The 14501-nt window shown below is 49.1% G+C and overlaps 1 protein-coding gene across 1 annotated transcript in view; it reads left to right on the top strand.

The window, feature by feature from the left end:
• Positions 1-14501, top strand: part of Sptbn2 (spectrin beta, non-erythrocytic 2) — a 41517-nt gene that overhangs the window by 19728 nt on the left and 7288 nt on the right. The window contains exons 11-22 of the mRNA XM_052762253.1: positions 22-180; positions 489-791; positions 1745-1898; positions 2120-2990; positions 5672-5809; positions 6521-7277; positions 8163-8365; positions 8681-8771; positions 8977-9123; positions 11484-11747; positions 13455-13679; positions 13933-14022. Of these exons, the coding sequence (XP_052618213.1) occupies positions 22-180; positions 489-791; positions 1745-1898; positions 2120-2990; positions 5672-5809; positions 6521-7277; positions 8163-8365; positions 8681-8771; positions 8977-9123; positions 11484-11747; positions 13455-13679; positions 13933-14022 (3402 nt within the window). The remainder of the gene's footprint in view (positions 1-21; positions 181-488; positions 792-1744; positions 1899-2119; positions 2991-5671; positions 5810-6520; positions 7278-8162; positions 8366-8680; positions 8772-8976; positions 9124-11483; positions 11748-13454; positions 13680-13932; positions 14023-14501) is intronic.

Here is a 14501-nt window from a genome sequence, read left to right as displayed (position 1 = left end):
AATCCAGTCTCGACCTCACAGGCCTGGGAGCGGCTAGAGAAAGCCGAACATGAGCGAGAGCTGGCCCTGCGCACAGAGCTGATCCGCCAGGAGAAGCTAGAGCAACTGGCTGCTCGCTTCGACCGCAAGGCTGCCATGCGGGAAACCTGGCTCAGTGAGAACCAGCGCCTCGTGTCCCAGGTCGGACTCATGTTCCAGGCACATCCAGGCTGGTGGGGAGAAATGGGAGAGAGACAGTACCAGTAGGGATTCCTACAGGGCAGGAAGATGATAAAACACAGTATCTGTCATGAAAGAAACTCAGGATCTGGGGGCCCAAGGCTTGCCCAGGAGAAAAGACAGTGAGGCAGGATGAGGTGATCCAGAGGGAACAGAGAACCACTACCTAAAGTTGGCATCTGGCAGCCAGCATGCTCTGGGGAACAGACAGAGCAGGCAGAGGTACTGCCCCTGGGTTCCCAATCTCTTCCTCCCTGCCTGTGCCACAGGACAACTTTGGGCTGGAGCTGGCAGCAGTGGAGGCCGCAGTGCGGAAGCATGAAGCCATCGAGACAGACATTGTGGCCTACAGTGGCCGGGTACAGGCAGTGGATGCCGTGGCTGCAGAACTGGCTGCTGAGCACTACCATGACATCAAACGCATCGCAGCCCGGCAGCACAATGTAGCCAGGCTCTGGGACTTCTTACGGCAGATGGTGGCTGCCCGCCGTGAGCGACTACTTCTAAACCTGGAGCTGCAGAAAGTGTTTCAGGACCTGCTCTACCTCATGGACTGGATGGCAGAGATGAAGGTAGTAGGCATTTGTGGCATGACTCACCCGGGGAGGAGTCCTGAGGTGCGGCTGTCGCCCTCACTCACCCACTCAGCCCATCTCTCTATAGCATGTACTCATGCAGAGCCGGCCCCCTCCCAGTTCTGATGAGCAAAACTGACAGATTGCCCCTGTGGGGCTCCCAGCCTGGGGCAAAGAGGCTGATAAAAACCATAGACACCATGGCAGGTGGTTCTAAGGCCTGGGGGCACTGGAGCAAGCGCCTTTCTAAGAGAAGGACATTTGAACTGAGGCAAGGAGCCAGCCCAGAGCACTCTTGACAGAGCAGGTTCTGGTCAGAAGGGATAACGGGGCTACAGCTCTGGGCTGTGCAAGTGGGGCACATGGGGATTGCAAAGGTAGACCAGTGGCTATAAAGGGGGCTATGGCTGACTCCTTTAGAGCCCCCCCAGGCTTGGTCAAGGAATCTGGATTTTATTCAAACAGAATAGTTAAAGGATTTCAAAGAAAGGAAGAGGTGTGATTCCACCTCGGATTTTAAAAATCCTTTGGGCTACTATGTGCAGAAGGTCTGTGGGCTGCAAGAGTGGAAGCAGAGAAACAGGCTGACATCTTCTAGGCAAGAGGTGTGCTTGAGGGTGGGTCTGGGAGAAGATACCGAAGGCTGCTGGCACAGAACCGTGACACTAGTGGGTATTTACGATTCTGGAGCTGAGATGACTCACAATAAAAATTCCAGAGCAGGATTTAATAAGAAAACTGTTCCATGAGAGGGCAATTGAGGCTAAAGAACCAAGTGTGGGAACCGAACTCGGGTGTCCCTGTGTGTGAGAGTGAGCAGGTATGCTCACCCGCGTGTAACATGGAGCTATCTAAAGAGGGTGGAAGGGAGATGCAGTGAGCTTGGCATGCCGTGGTAGGGTGCTAGACAGTTCTCAGACGGGCACTGGCATGCCGTGTGTGTCTGGCAGGGCCGGCTGCAGTCTCAGGACCTGGGCAAGCACCTGGCTGGAGTGGAGGACTTGCTGCAGCTACACGAGCTGGTGGAAGCCGACATCGCAGTGCAGGCTGAGAGGGTGCGAGCAGTCAGCGCCTCCGCCCTGCGCTTCTGTGACCCAGGGAAAGGTGAAAACGGGGGGAGGGGGAGCTGGCTATGGAAGGACTGGGAAACAAGGAATAGGCTTGTCACTTGGGAAAACGTGGGGGCAGGGTCACTGATGGGCAGGTAATGGTGGGAGCTAGATCCCAAAGGGAGACCTACCAGAGTAAGCTCTGGTGATTTATGACAAGGGTGGCTAGGGAGCAACGGAAGCTCTGGACCTCTGGCTTGCTTTTTTTCTTTTCAGAGTATAGACCATGTGACCCACAGCTGGTGTCAGAGAGGGTGGCCACTCTGGAGCAGAGCTATGAGGCCCTGTGTGAGTTGGCAGCAACTCGAAGGGCCCGTCTGGAAGAGTCACGTCGTCTCTGGAGGTTCCTCTGGGAAGTGGGTGAGGCTGAGGCCTGGGTGCGGGAGCAGCAGCACCTCCTGGCCTCAGCTGAGACAGGCCGGGACCTGACCGGTGTCCTCCGCCTGCTCAACAAGCACACAGCCCTTCGGGGTGAGATGAGTGGCCGTCTGGGGCCCCTGAAGCTCACCCTGGAACAAGGCCAGCAGTTGGTTGCTGAGGGCCACCCTGGAGCCAACCAAGCCTCAACCCGTGCAGCAGAGCTCCAGGCCCAATGGGAGCGGCTGGAGGCTCTGGCTGAGGAGCGAGCCCAGCGGCTAGCACAGGCTGCTAGCCTCTACCAGTTCCAGGCAGATGCAAATGACATGGATGCCTGGTTGGTGGATGCACTACGCCTGGTATCCAGCCCTGAGGTAGGGCATGATGAGTTCTCCACACAGGCCCTGGCCAGGCAGCACCGGGCCCTTGAGGAGGAGATCCGAGCCCACCGGCCCACACTGGATGCCTTGAGGGAACAGGCTGCAGCCCTGCCACCTGCACTGAGCCATACACCTGAAGTTCAGGGCAGGGTGCCCACTCTGGAGCAGCACTATGAGGAGCTGCAGGCCCGGGCGGGTGAGCGTGCACGAGCCTTGGAGGCAGCCCTGGCATTCTATACCATGCTCAGCGAGGCCGGGGCCTGTGGGCTCTGGATAGAGGAGAAGGAGCAGTGGCTCAATGGGCTGGCCCTACCTGAGCGCCTGGAGGACCTGGAGGTGGTACAGCAGAGGTAAGGCCTGCCATTTTCCTCGAGAGGCATCACCTGTGAGCTGGGGGCCTGGTACAGGGGTGTAAGGACCACTATAAACTGCCAGCAACACCATAACTACCATCTTTTTATAGGGTTCTGTTGTTGTTTCTTTTTTAGTTTTAGTATATGTATTTTTAAAGATGTGTCCTATGTGCTTGAGTGTTTTGCCTGTATGTCTATCTGTGCACCACCTGTGTGTCTGGTGCCTGCAGAGGTCAGAAGTCCTGAAACGAGAGTTCCTCACCCCTGCTCTTTGCTTCCTTTCTGATAGTCCCCAGCCTCTCTGGACTGCCCTGGCCTCTTCTACTCCTTTTATGACTTCTCTCAATGTATCCTCTGAAACTGGAGTTACTGATGGTTACATGAGCCACCGTGTGCGTACTGGGAACCAAACCCATGTCCTCTGCAAGAGCAACCATTGCTCTTAAACAATGAGCCATCTCTCCTGTCCTTGTTTTTAATATATTGAGACAAGGTCTTGCTCTAGAGCCCAGGCTCGGTGAACATGCAACAATCCTCCTGTCTTGGCTTCCTGAGTGCTGTGATTACAAACATGTGCCACCACGCCCAACCATACTCAGAAGTAGAGAACATGTCACAACAAACCCTTGTGTGTCCGTCTCCCAGATTTCATTATTGTCAATCCGTTGCTCTTTTTGATTATTTCCCTTTTAAAAGACAAGTCTCTAATATGATTCCTCAAGATAGCCCCTTTAAGAAAGATGAGGAAGTATCCTTATATATAATAATAATACTTTTAAATTATGTGTGGACTTAAAATAGTGCAATTGGAAGCTAGATATGGAGTATGCCTGTGATGCCAGCATCCAAGAAATTATGACAGCCTCTATAAGTCTGAGACTAGTGTGAGCTGTGTAGCAAGTTCCAGGGCAGCCTGGGCTACATTGTAAGACCCTGACTTAAAAGAACAAGTTAAAACACAAAATAAGCCGGGCGGTGGTGGCGCACGCCTTTAATCCCAGCACTTGGGAGGCAGAGGAAGGCAGATCTTTGTGAGTTCGAGGCCAGCCTGGTATACAGAGCGAGATCCAGGAAAAGCGCAAAGCTACACAGAGAAACCCTGTCTCGAAAAACAAAACAAAACAAAACAAAAAAAAAAAAAAACAAAAACAAAAAAAACAGAAACCACAAAATAGCTGGGCTGGAATGATGGCTCAGTGGTTAGGAGCAATGCTTTTTCTGAGTTTGCTTCCCTGCATTCACGTCAGGTGTTTCACAATTGCCTGTGAATCCAGTTCCAGGGGATCTGACACCACCTTATCTTGTTTCTGCTGGTGCATATACACACACACACACACACACACACACACACACACACACACACATACACACACACAAACAACCTGAGTTGTATCCAAAGAGCAGTAAACCTTACATTCATTTAGAAAGAGCATCTTTTACCCCCCTTTTTTCTGTCTTTCTTTTTTTTGAGAAAGATTCTCACTATGTAGCCCTGGCTGTCCTGAAATTTGCAATATAAGCCAGAATGCCCTTGAAATCACAGAGATTTGCCTTCCTCTATCTCCTTAGTGCTGGATTAAAGGCATATGCTACCATGAACAACCGAAAGGACATTTTTATTGAACTTCAATACCATTATCACATAAAACAAAATTAGAAACTCTTAGATACCACCCACTGTCAATCCATAATCAAATTTCCTGGCAGTTTTGAAATGTAAGTAAATGTTTTTAAGTTTTTAAGAGCTCCTATTACAGTGTGGGCTTGACAAACTATAACCCTTGGGCTAAATCCAGCCTGCTGCCTGAGTTGTTTTGTTTTGTAAATAAAAGTTTTATTGGAGCAGAGCCTGCCCTCTCATTTATGGCTATGTTCATCCCACCTAGTAAGAGTTGAGGACTGTGGCTCAGACTGTGACTCACAGAGCAAAAGTATTTACTCACCTAGCCTTTTACAGAAACGTCAGGTGTTCCTTGCCCCCAAAGACATTAGAGTTCACATCTTTATGCTTAGACATTTGTTTTTGGTTCTTTTTAGCTCATAGTAGCAGGATGTGGCATGGGTAGGTGGTTAGGGGGTAAGAGCCCCAAGAGGAACACTAAGTTGTTGAGTTTGACTTGCTGTACAGGTATTCCTGACTTTGGACCTTCACTATGTTTTTGAGCAACCCTACAGTGGTTAGTTTTTCTCCTTGTTTTGAGGGAGTTGGGGGCTCTGACCTGCAGGTCTGTGGACCTTGTAGGCTCAGAGGCACAGCAGTGCTGGGGCAGAAGCCTCATGTTTAAGTGTAACCAGTCTTTCTCTGTCCCACAGCCAGCTCCTAAATCATGACACAGACTTATTATTAATTGTAAAAGCTCGGCCTTGGCTGAGGCTGGTTCCTAACTAGTTCTTATAACTTCTTTATGTGGCTCGGTCACCTTTACTCCCCATCCTGCTTCCTCTCTGTCTCCTGGAGTCTCTGCCCTTCTTCCCTGGGTCCTCTGTGCCTAGAAATCCTGCCTAGCTATTGGCTGTTCAGCTTTTTATTAAACCAACCAGAGTGACACATCTTCACAGTGTACAAAAAGATTATTCCACAACATTTAAGGGACAGTGTTTCTGTGGGCATCTAAGGGAAACTACCTGGGTACCTTGCTGCCTCATATCATTCAGAACCTACTCTTCCCTTGACTCAGGTTTGAGACTTTGGAGCCTGAAATGAATGCCCTGGCTGCACGGGTTACTGCTGTAAATGACATTGCTGAGCAGTTGCTGAAGGCTAATCCACCAGGCAAGGACCGCATCATCGGCACCCAGCAGCAGCTCAACCACAGGTGGGCTTGAGGTGGGGAGGCAGCCCCAAAGAATAATATTAAAAAGAAAAAAGGAAAAAAAAAAGCAAATTTACTTACTAGGCAGTGCAGATGGCAGTTGGAAGAAAAATGTGGTAGGGCCTGGAAGGGTGGCTGAAAATGAAGAAAGAAAGCTAATTGGAATACGTTGAGAGAAGAGAAGTCATAAAAGAAATAGAAGAGGGGGCTGGAGAGGTGGCTCAGAGGTTAAGAGCACTGGCTGTTCTTCCAGAGGTCCCCAGTTCAATCCCCAGCAACTACATGGTGGCTCACAACCATCTATAATGAGATCTGATGCCCTCTTCTGGCATGTAGACAGAACACTGTATGTGTAATAAATAGATAAATCTGAAAGGAAGGAAGGAAGGAAGGAAGGAAGAAAGGAAGGAAGAAAAAGAAAGGAAGAAAGAGAGAGAGAGAGAGAGAGAGAGAGAGAAAGAAAGAGAGAGAAAGAAAGAAAGAAAGAAAGAAAGAAAGAAAGAAAGAAAGAAAGAAAGAAAGAAAGAAAGAAAGAAAGAAATAGAAGAGGTCAAGGCAGTCCAGAGAAAAGGAAGCAAAGGGCAGGAGTAAGTAACCCTTCTGACAGTGGAAAGAGGAGGTGTGTGCACAGAGCAGTAGGAAGAGGTCTCCAGGCACCTGGGCAGGGCAAGGATGCTAAGCCCCTTCCACATGTAGACCTTTCCCTACTCACAGGTGGCAACAGTTTCGGTCGCTGGCAGATGGCAAGAAGGCAGCTCTGACATCAGCCCTGAGCATCCAGAATTACCACCTAGAGTGCACAGAGACCCAGGCCTGGATGAGAGAGAAGACCAAGGTCATTGAGTCCACCCAAGGCCTGGGTAATGATCTGGCTGGTGTGCTAGCCCTGCAGCGGAAACTGGCAGGCACTGAGAGAGATCTGGAAGCCATCTCTGCCCGGGTCGGTGAGCTGACCCAAGAGGCAAATGCCTTGGCTGCTGGTCACCCAGCCCAAGCCCCTGCCATCAACACCCGGCTTGGAGAGGTACAAGCTGGCTGGGAGGATCTTCGGGCCACCATGCGGCGCAGAGAAGAGTCCCTGGGTGAGGCTCGGAGGCTGCAGGACTTCCTGCGCAGCTTGGATGATTTCCAGGCCTGGCTAGGCCGCACTCAGACTGCTGTAGCCTCTGAAGAAGGGCCAGCTACCCTGCCCGAGGCAGAAGCCCTCTTAGCCCAGCATGCAGCCCTGCGGGGAGAGGTGGAGCGAGCCCAGAGCGAGTACAGCCGCCTCAGGACCTTGGGCGAGGAGGTGACCAGAGACCAGGCTGATCCCCAATGCCTCTTCCTCAGGCAGAGGCTGGAAGCCCTTGGAACCGGCTGGGAGGAGCTGGGCCGCATGTGGGAGAGTCGGCAAGGCCGCTTGGCTCAGGCCCATGGCTTCCAGGGGTTTTTGAGAGATGCTCGCCAGGCTGAGGGTGTGCTCAGCAGCCAGGTAAGAGCCCAGGGAACACAGTCCCAATTAGGAAGAAGAGGAAAATAGGGATCAGGGGAAGGACAAAAGAAAGTGGCAGAAGGGGTAGGCAGTACAAGTGGTTGGCGTGGTTGAGCAAGCAATATAGGCAGGAAGTACATATTAGAAATAGGGTTTTTTAAGATTTATTTAATATATATATGTATATAGCATTCTGCCTGCATGTGTCCCTGTCAGCTAGAAGATAGCACCAGATCTCATTACAGGTGGTTGTGAGCCACCATGTGGTTGCTGGGAATTGAACTCAGGACCTCTGGAAGAGCAGTCAGTGCTCTTAACCACTGAGCCATCTCTCCAGCCCCTAGAAATATGTTCTTAACCTTCCTAATTCTGGAACCCTTTGATACAGTTCCTCATATTGTCATGACCCCCCACCATAAAATTATTTCATTGTTACTTCATAGCTGTAATTTTGCTACTGTTAGGAATCATAATGTAAATATCTGATATGCAAGATATCTATATGTGACCCACAAAGGGTCACAACACACAGGTTGAGAAATGCTGTGTTACTAGAATATAAAAATTCTAACAAAATTTAAATGTAAACATAACCAAACTGACTTTAAAGGAAATGAAAAGCCTGGCTAGTCCTGTAACTATTAAATAAATCAATAGTTACAAATAAGATGGAATGAGATTTGGACTGGTAAAAGTCTTCCAGCCCAGTTAGCCTTGGAACATTGTAAGATGCCCACATTAGTGGCCTCGGCCCTGTCTACAGAGCCATCTGGGCCACTTTGTTCCTCACCAGGATGGTCCCTGTGTACCTCTGGGCAAGTCTTCTCAGAGGAGTAGAATCTACATGCTATGGGAAGTGAGCTTGCTACCGTCTGTTCCACACAGGAATATGTTTTGTCTCACACGGAGATGCCAGGGACACTCCAGGCTGCAGATGTGGCCATTAAAAAGCTGGAAGACTTCATGAGCACCATGGACGCCAATGGAGAGCGCATCCGTGGACTCCTGGAGGCTGGACGCCAGCTGGTGTCCAAAGGCAACATCCATGCTGAGAAGATTCAAGAGAAGGCAGATTCCATTGAGAAGAGGTGTGATGAGGATGGTGGACAAATGAGGAACTTGGGGGAAAATAGTGGAAAAGAGGGTGGTCTAAAGCTTGATACACCAGAGAACTGAGTTCATCTGTGTCCAGGTGAACTGACAGACGAAGGGAGTTGGAGGCAGATGATCCACGAGGGTCTTGCCACATTGAGACAAATTGGAGCCTACTAGGATGGCAGGCCTAGAAATCAAATTCCTTGGGTGTCTTTCGGGACCCCTGGGGGACATTATTCACATAAGAGGAAGACTGGGTCTTCCAGGTGAGTTAAGGGTCATGGTTTCATCCTGGGTTGTCATTGCAGACACAGAAAGAATCAGGAGGCAGTGCAGCAGCTTTTGGGCCGCCTTCGGGACAACCGAGAGCAGCAGCACTTCTTGCAAGACTGTCAAGAGGTGAGACTCTCAGTTCCCTGGTATCCTGTAGCATTTCCTAGCTATACATCTCTTACACACACACACACACACACACACACACACACACACACACACACACCCTTCGTGGCTTCCTGTGGAGTCTTCTGCATCTCCTGGCTCATCTGCCCCCACCACTTCTTCCCTCTAAAAGATCTCCTTCATTCCTGCTTTATGTTTGCACCAGCTGAAACTCTGGATTGATGAGAAGATGCTGACAGCTCAGGATGTGTCCTATGATGAGGCCCGAAACCTGCACACCAAGTGGCAGAAGCACCAGGCATTCATGGCTGAGCTGGCAGCCAACAAGGACTGGCTGGACAAAGTGGACAAGGTAACTAGTGTGGCCAGAGCCGCAAAATGATGAGCCTCTGAAGCTGCTTCTGGACATACCCTGGACACATTATAGGCCAAGGGGGCCTAACCCCAGAACATAGTTCTTTCCAGAGACCAACATTGATAAAATGGAAAGTTAGGGCTTGGGGATGAAGTTCTGTTAGACAGAACTTCAAGAAAATACAGTATATTAGCCAAATTGTGGCTTGGGTTCAGTGTCATAACTGTTTCTGGATCTGCAGCACCAGAGCCTCTTCTGCTGTGTTGTCTGCAAACATCTATAAAGGGCTGACAGGAAATACTTCAGGCTTTGTAGGCCATACAGCTTGTATATAGCTCCTTCTATCTGCTGTCACGGCACAAAAGCAGTCATAGAAGCTAATGGGCATGGCTGTCCTCCAATAAAACTATCAAAACAGGCAAGGGGGCAGATTTTGTCCATCTGCCATGGTTTGACAACCCTTGTTTTTGAATCTTATCATTCCTAGGACTTTGTCTCCCACACAGCTCTGCCTCAATTGCTGAGGATAAGTGAATATTTACTTCTACTCAGCAAATATTCCTAGAGATGATAATGTGAACTAGCATGTTGCTAGGTGGTACATGGCATATCAAAAGACATTTTTCCTCCCTCAGGAGCATAGTAACTGGGGAGAGGAGAGCAATGTTTGCATTTGTTCAGCAGACACACACTTAGCACCATATGCAAGCACTGAGAGGGAAAGGAGGTGATGCTACCACTAGTTCAGACTTCAAGGGAAAGCACTGCAGCCAGGATGTGAGACATATGAAGACAACTAATCAGATCCAGAGCAGAAGGCTAGTCTGCTGACACGGGCCTGTAATACTAAGCTACTTGGGAAGCTGAGATGGGAGGATCCCAAGTTCAAAGCCATCCTGGACAACTTAGTGAGACTCTCTCTCTCTCAAAATGAAAGGCTTTGCCTAGCATGTACAAGGTCCTTAGTTCAATGCCCAGGATTGCAAAAATGAGTGGAAAGATCCAGAGTAGAATACAGTGGGTGCCAAAAGGTAGAGTCCATTAACGCCCTGACACTAAGCTGAATAGAGACGAGTGGGAATGCATCGGGCGTCTGTGGAAGGTAAGGAGAATCGTGAGCAAGCAGCAGTATTGGGTTCTAGGTAGAGTGAATGATAAGCTGAAACCCAGAAGTGTGAGGAGGAACGAGGAGGAAGTGAGTCTGTCAGGAGCACGGAATGTATGACAAGGCTCCTGGAAGCAAAGGTGGACAAGTGTCCTGGGCAAGGTCAGGACAAGCTTGGATCACTATGCAAGGCCTGTACTAAAGGCTGTGAAGCCACACAAGCCAAGCTGCCCTTTGACCCTCTTCATCCCGACAGCCACATAAAACACCTGAAAGCATCTGACTTTATGGTCTCAGAAGCAGACCCTGAAACCAGAGTTGTGGAGCAGCCCAACTTCAGGAGAGGTGGTGCCACAAAACACCCGGAGGGGAGTGGAAAGATGAGACAGAAGAGTAGTCTAGACAGGATATGTTGGGGTAGACATGTACCTCAGTAGTAGAACATGTACATGGCATGTGTGAGGCCCAGGTTCTATCCCCCGTACCACAAAGGAAGGGAGGGAGAGAAGGAGAGGAGAGTATCATCGTGGCAGGCTTGCCACCAGGTTGTTGGGGCTCAGAGCTACTGGGGCATCCTGGGAGACAACACAGACCCTGAAGCAGCATTATCCCACCACAGCGTGAGGTTGCTGATTAGTCACCTCCCAGTCTGCCATTGGTGAGGGCACTTCATTCACCACACATGCTTCCTGTACTTCCACAGGAACAAAGTCTTCAAGCTGAAGGACTAAACATGGGGAGACCATGTGAGATTTGTTTGCTGTAGTGCAAGTGAGAAGACAGGAGCTAAGAAACATGAAATGACAACAGATAATTGAAGTCCACGTGCAGCGGAACACTAGAAGCTATGAGCAGTAGGGAACCCAAAATAGGAAAAGACTGCAAGTGGCTTTTAAGAATTCTTTTTAGACAGGATCGTGCTGTATAGACCAGGCTGGCATTAAATTCACAGCAACCTTCCTGTCTCAGCCTCCCAAGTGCCAAAATTCCAGGCCCAGCTCACAATGGCTTCCTAAGTGAGAGTCAAGTTGGATCTTGAAAAAGGAGTGGAGTATGATCAACAAAGAAGGGAAGTCCAGAAGGCTTTAGAAACCTCTAGGAAGAGTCTACTAATAAGCCCGCCTCCCACGAGAAATTAGAACTCCTTGATACACTCCGTTCTCTACTGTTGAGATCCCTATCCTGTGATCAACCTGCAACATTCAGTGGTGTCCTAACCCTAGCACTTAGACTCCTTTGTCTTGTCACTCAGGAAGGGCGGGAGCTGACTCTTGAAAAGCCAGAACTCAAAATCCTAGTGTCAGAGAAGCTGGGAGACCTGCACAGGCGCTGGGATGAACTGGAGACCACCACCCAAGCCAAGGCCCGAAGCCTTTTTGATGCCAACCGGGCAGAGCTATTTGCCCAAAGCTGTTCTGCTCTGGAAAGCTGGCTGGAGAGCCTGCAGGCCCAGCTGCACTCAGATGACTATGGCAAGGACCTCACCAGCGTCAACATTCTACTAAAGAAGCAACAGGTATGCTGGGGACCTTTGGGGAGAGTGAACAGCAGGAGAATGGAAGAGGGTGCCTAGCTCTTGAAATTCAAGAGGGAGGCCTGGTAGATGACATCTTTTAGCATTTCTAACAGTGATTTCAACTAAAGACTGCATTACAGTGTACAGGGCTGTGTGTCAGTCAGGGCAGTCAGGAGACAGGTCACATCAATACCTTAGACAGGGAAACTTTAGTTTAACAAAGGTATTCATTAGGAAAAGGTGTTAGTACTAAAGGTGTTATCTCAGTCTGTTTTCTGTTGCTACAATAAAATACCTGAGCCTGGGTGACTTATTTTTTGAAGTTGATTCTGGCTTGCAGTTCTTGAGGTTCAAGGGCATAGCACCAGTATCTGCTCAGTTTCTGAAGAGAGTCTTGTACTGTGTTGTAAGATGACAGGTGAACATGATGGAAATTAGCTCGTGCGAAAGAGACGAAACACAAGAGGCAGCCTCACTTTACAACCTGCTCTTGTAACTAATCCAGTCCCATGGGAACTACATAAATCTCTTTAATGGCCTACTCACCTCTTAAAGCCTCCCCTCTACTGTCTGTCACCAGTTTATCTTGAGGACCAGATTTCAGCCTAAGTCTTGGAGGAAGTAGCAAGTCTTAAACAGAATTCTACAGCAAGTGTCGGAAGACCTTTTCTCTGTTTTGTTTTTGTTTTTGTTTTTGTTTTTGTTTTTTTGATTTTTCGAGACAGGGTTTCTCTGTGTAGTTTTGCGCCTTTCCTGGAACTCACTTTGTAGACCAGGCTGGCCTCGAACTCACAGAGATCCACCTGCCTCTGCCTCCCGAGTGCTGGGATTAAAGGCGTGTGCCACCACCGCCCGGCTTAGAGCTTTTCTCTGTAAAGAGACAGCAGGGCCAGCAATGGCTCTGTGGATAAAAATGCTTATCACCAAGCCTGACTATTTGAGTTCCATCCCTAGAACCTACAGGGTAGAAGGAGAGAAACTGCCCCTATACACCCACAAATAAATAAAATGTAAAAACCACCACCATCACCACAACAACAAACAAACATTTTCAATGGAGCCAAATGATAAATATTTTGCATTTTGTAGGTCATATGATCTCTATCATAGCAATTCAACTTTGTCTTTATCATGTAAGAGAAAAAAAAAACATACACACAATACATAAGAGGAATGGAGCTCAGCTCCAATACACTTTATTTACTAAGTAGGCTATATTTGCTGATTCCCTGACCCTAAGAATCCTGGAATAGTGAGTGTAGAGCCCTGGCCCCGGAGGGGAAAGAGCTACTAGACCCCTTGTTCTCTGTGGGCAGTCTTCAAGTCCAAGGAAAAAGCAAAGCATGTTTCCTCCAGTGCATTGTGCTATGCCTTTAGCGCCCTCTCCTGACAAGGCTGGCATTGTACCAGTTGGCAAGAAAAGAAAATGCACTTGGTCTAGTTTCAGCATCTGAAAGTAAGGCAGAAGTGGATTTGACAATGAATTCATAATATGCATAGTTGTCACACAGTCCTGGAATTCGTGTGTGTGTGTGTGTGTGTGTGTGTGTGTGTGTGTGTGTGTGTGTGTAAGTTTGGGACTGACCTATCCAGACCGAAAGAGGTTATTCTCCCCGGTGATCAAGAATCATGACTGGCTTGATAGATGTCTTCTGAGCGTGAAGGTGGAAATGTGGCACTGACATCTTTTCTCCTCTGTGTTTGTAGATGCTGGAACGAGAGATGGCTGTGAGAGAGAAGGAGGTGGAGGCGATCCAGGCCCAGGCAAAGGCCCTGGCCCAGGAAGACCAGAGTGCAGGGGAGGTAGAAAGGACCTCAAGGGCTGTGGAGGAGAAGTTCAGGGCCCTGTGCCAACCCATGGAGGAACGCTGCCGGCGCTTGCAAGCCTCCCGAGAGCAGCATCAGTTCCACCGGGATGTGGAGGATGAGATAGTGAGTAACCAGGCTGGGCATGGAACAGCAAGCTGCTCCCAGCCATGTAGCTCTCTAGCCTCTTTCTGGGCACTGGGGAGATGCCCACAGTGCTCCGTTCCCTCTTCTATGTTGAGAGTGTTCCCTCTAAGGATGTTCATGGATGTTCTGCAAGGCCCTCTACACTAGAATGAGATGGCTGCTCCCAACATAAACAGCTGTAACTGTAGGTAGCTCCTCTTTGCACCTCTATTAACTTTTTCTTCCTCTCCAGTTGTGGGTGACTGAGCGGCTACCCATGGCCAGCTCTATGGAACATGGCAAGGACTTGCCCAGCGTCCAGCTTCTCATGAAGAAAAACCAGGTGAGGCAGAGGGCAAGGGTGAAAACAAAGTTCCCAAGAGCCTCTTCAGAGCTTTGTTTTCTCCTTTTTGGGGGTGATGATGGGAGGTGAAGGATAGGTGCTATTGTTTTAAGACAAGGCCTTACTATGTATCCTTGGCTGGCCTTGAACTCATAGAGATCCCCTTTTGTCTGCTGAGATTAAAGATGTATGTATGCTGCCATGTCCATCTCCTTTGTTTTCTCCTATGACATCATCTTGTTGCTATGTAGCACTAGACCTGGCAATTTAACTTTCCCTAGCTCAGGAGTGTGGCCTCTGTTGGTAGGAAAGCATGAGGATTGAAGGGATATCACATTCTGTCCCTAACCTGGAAAGAGTCTGCAAGAGGATTCAGGAAGTAAAAGAATATAGGGAGGGCTCCAAGTAGAGGAGGTCTAAAGGGATAGAGGCTTGGGGGTTCTTTTTGCAAGCTTTTCAGTGTATTTTCTGGCTGGGAC

The sequence above is a fragment of the Peromyscus californicus genome, unplaced genomic scaffold, assembly GCF_007827085.1.
Source record: "Peromyscus californicus insignis strain IS unplaced genomic scaffold, ASM782708v3 Scaffold_4__1_contigs__length_199733344, whole genome shotgun sequence".
In the NCBI taxonomy this organism is placed as follows: Eukaryota; Metazoa; Chordata; class Mammalia; order Rodentia; family Cricetidae; genus Peromyscus; species Peromyscus californicus.
This window is presented reverse-complemented; position numbering and strand designations above follow the sequence as displayed.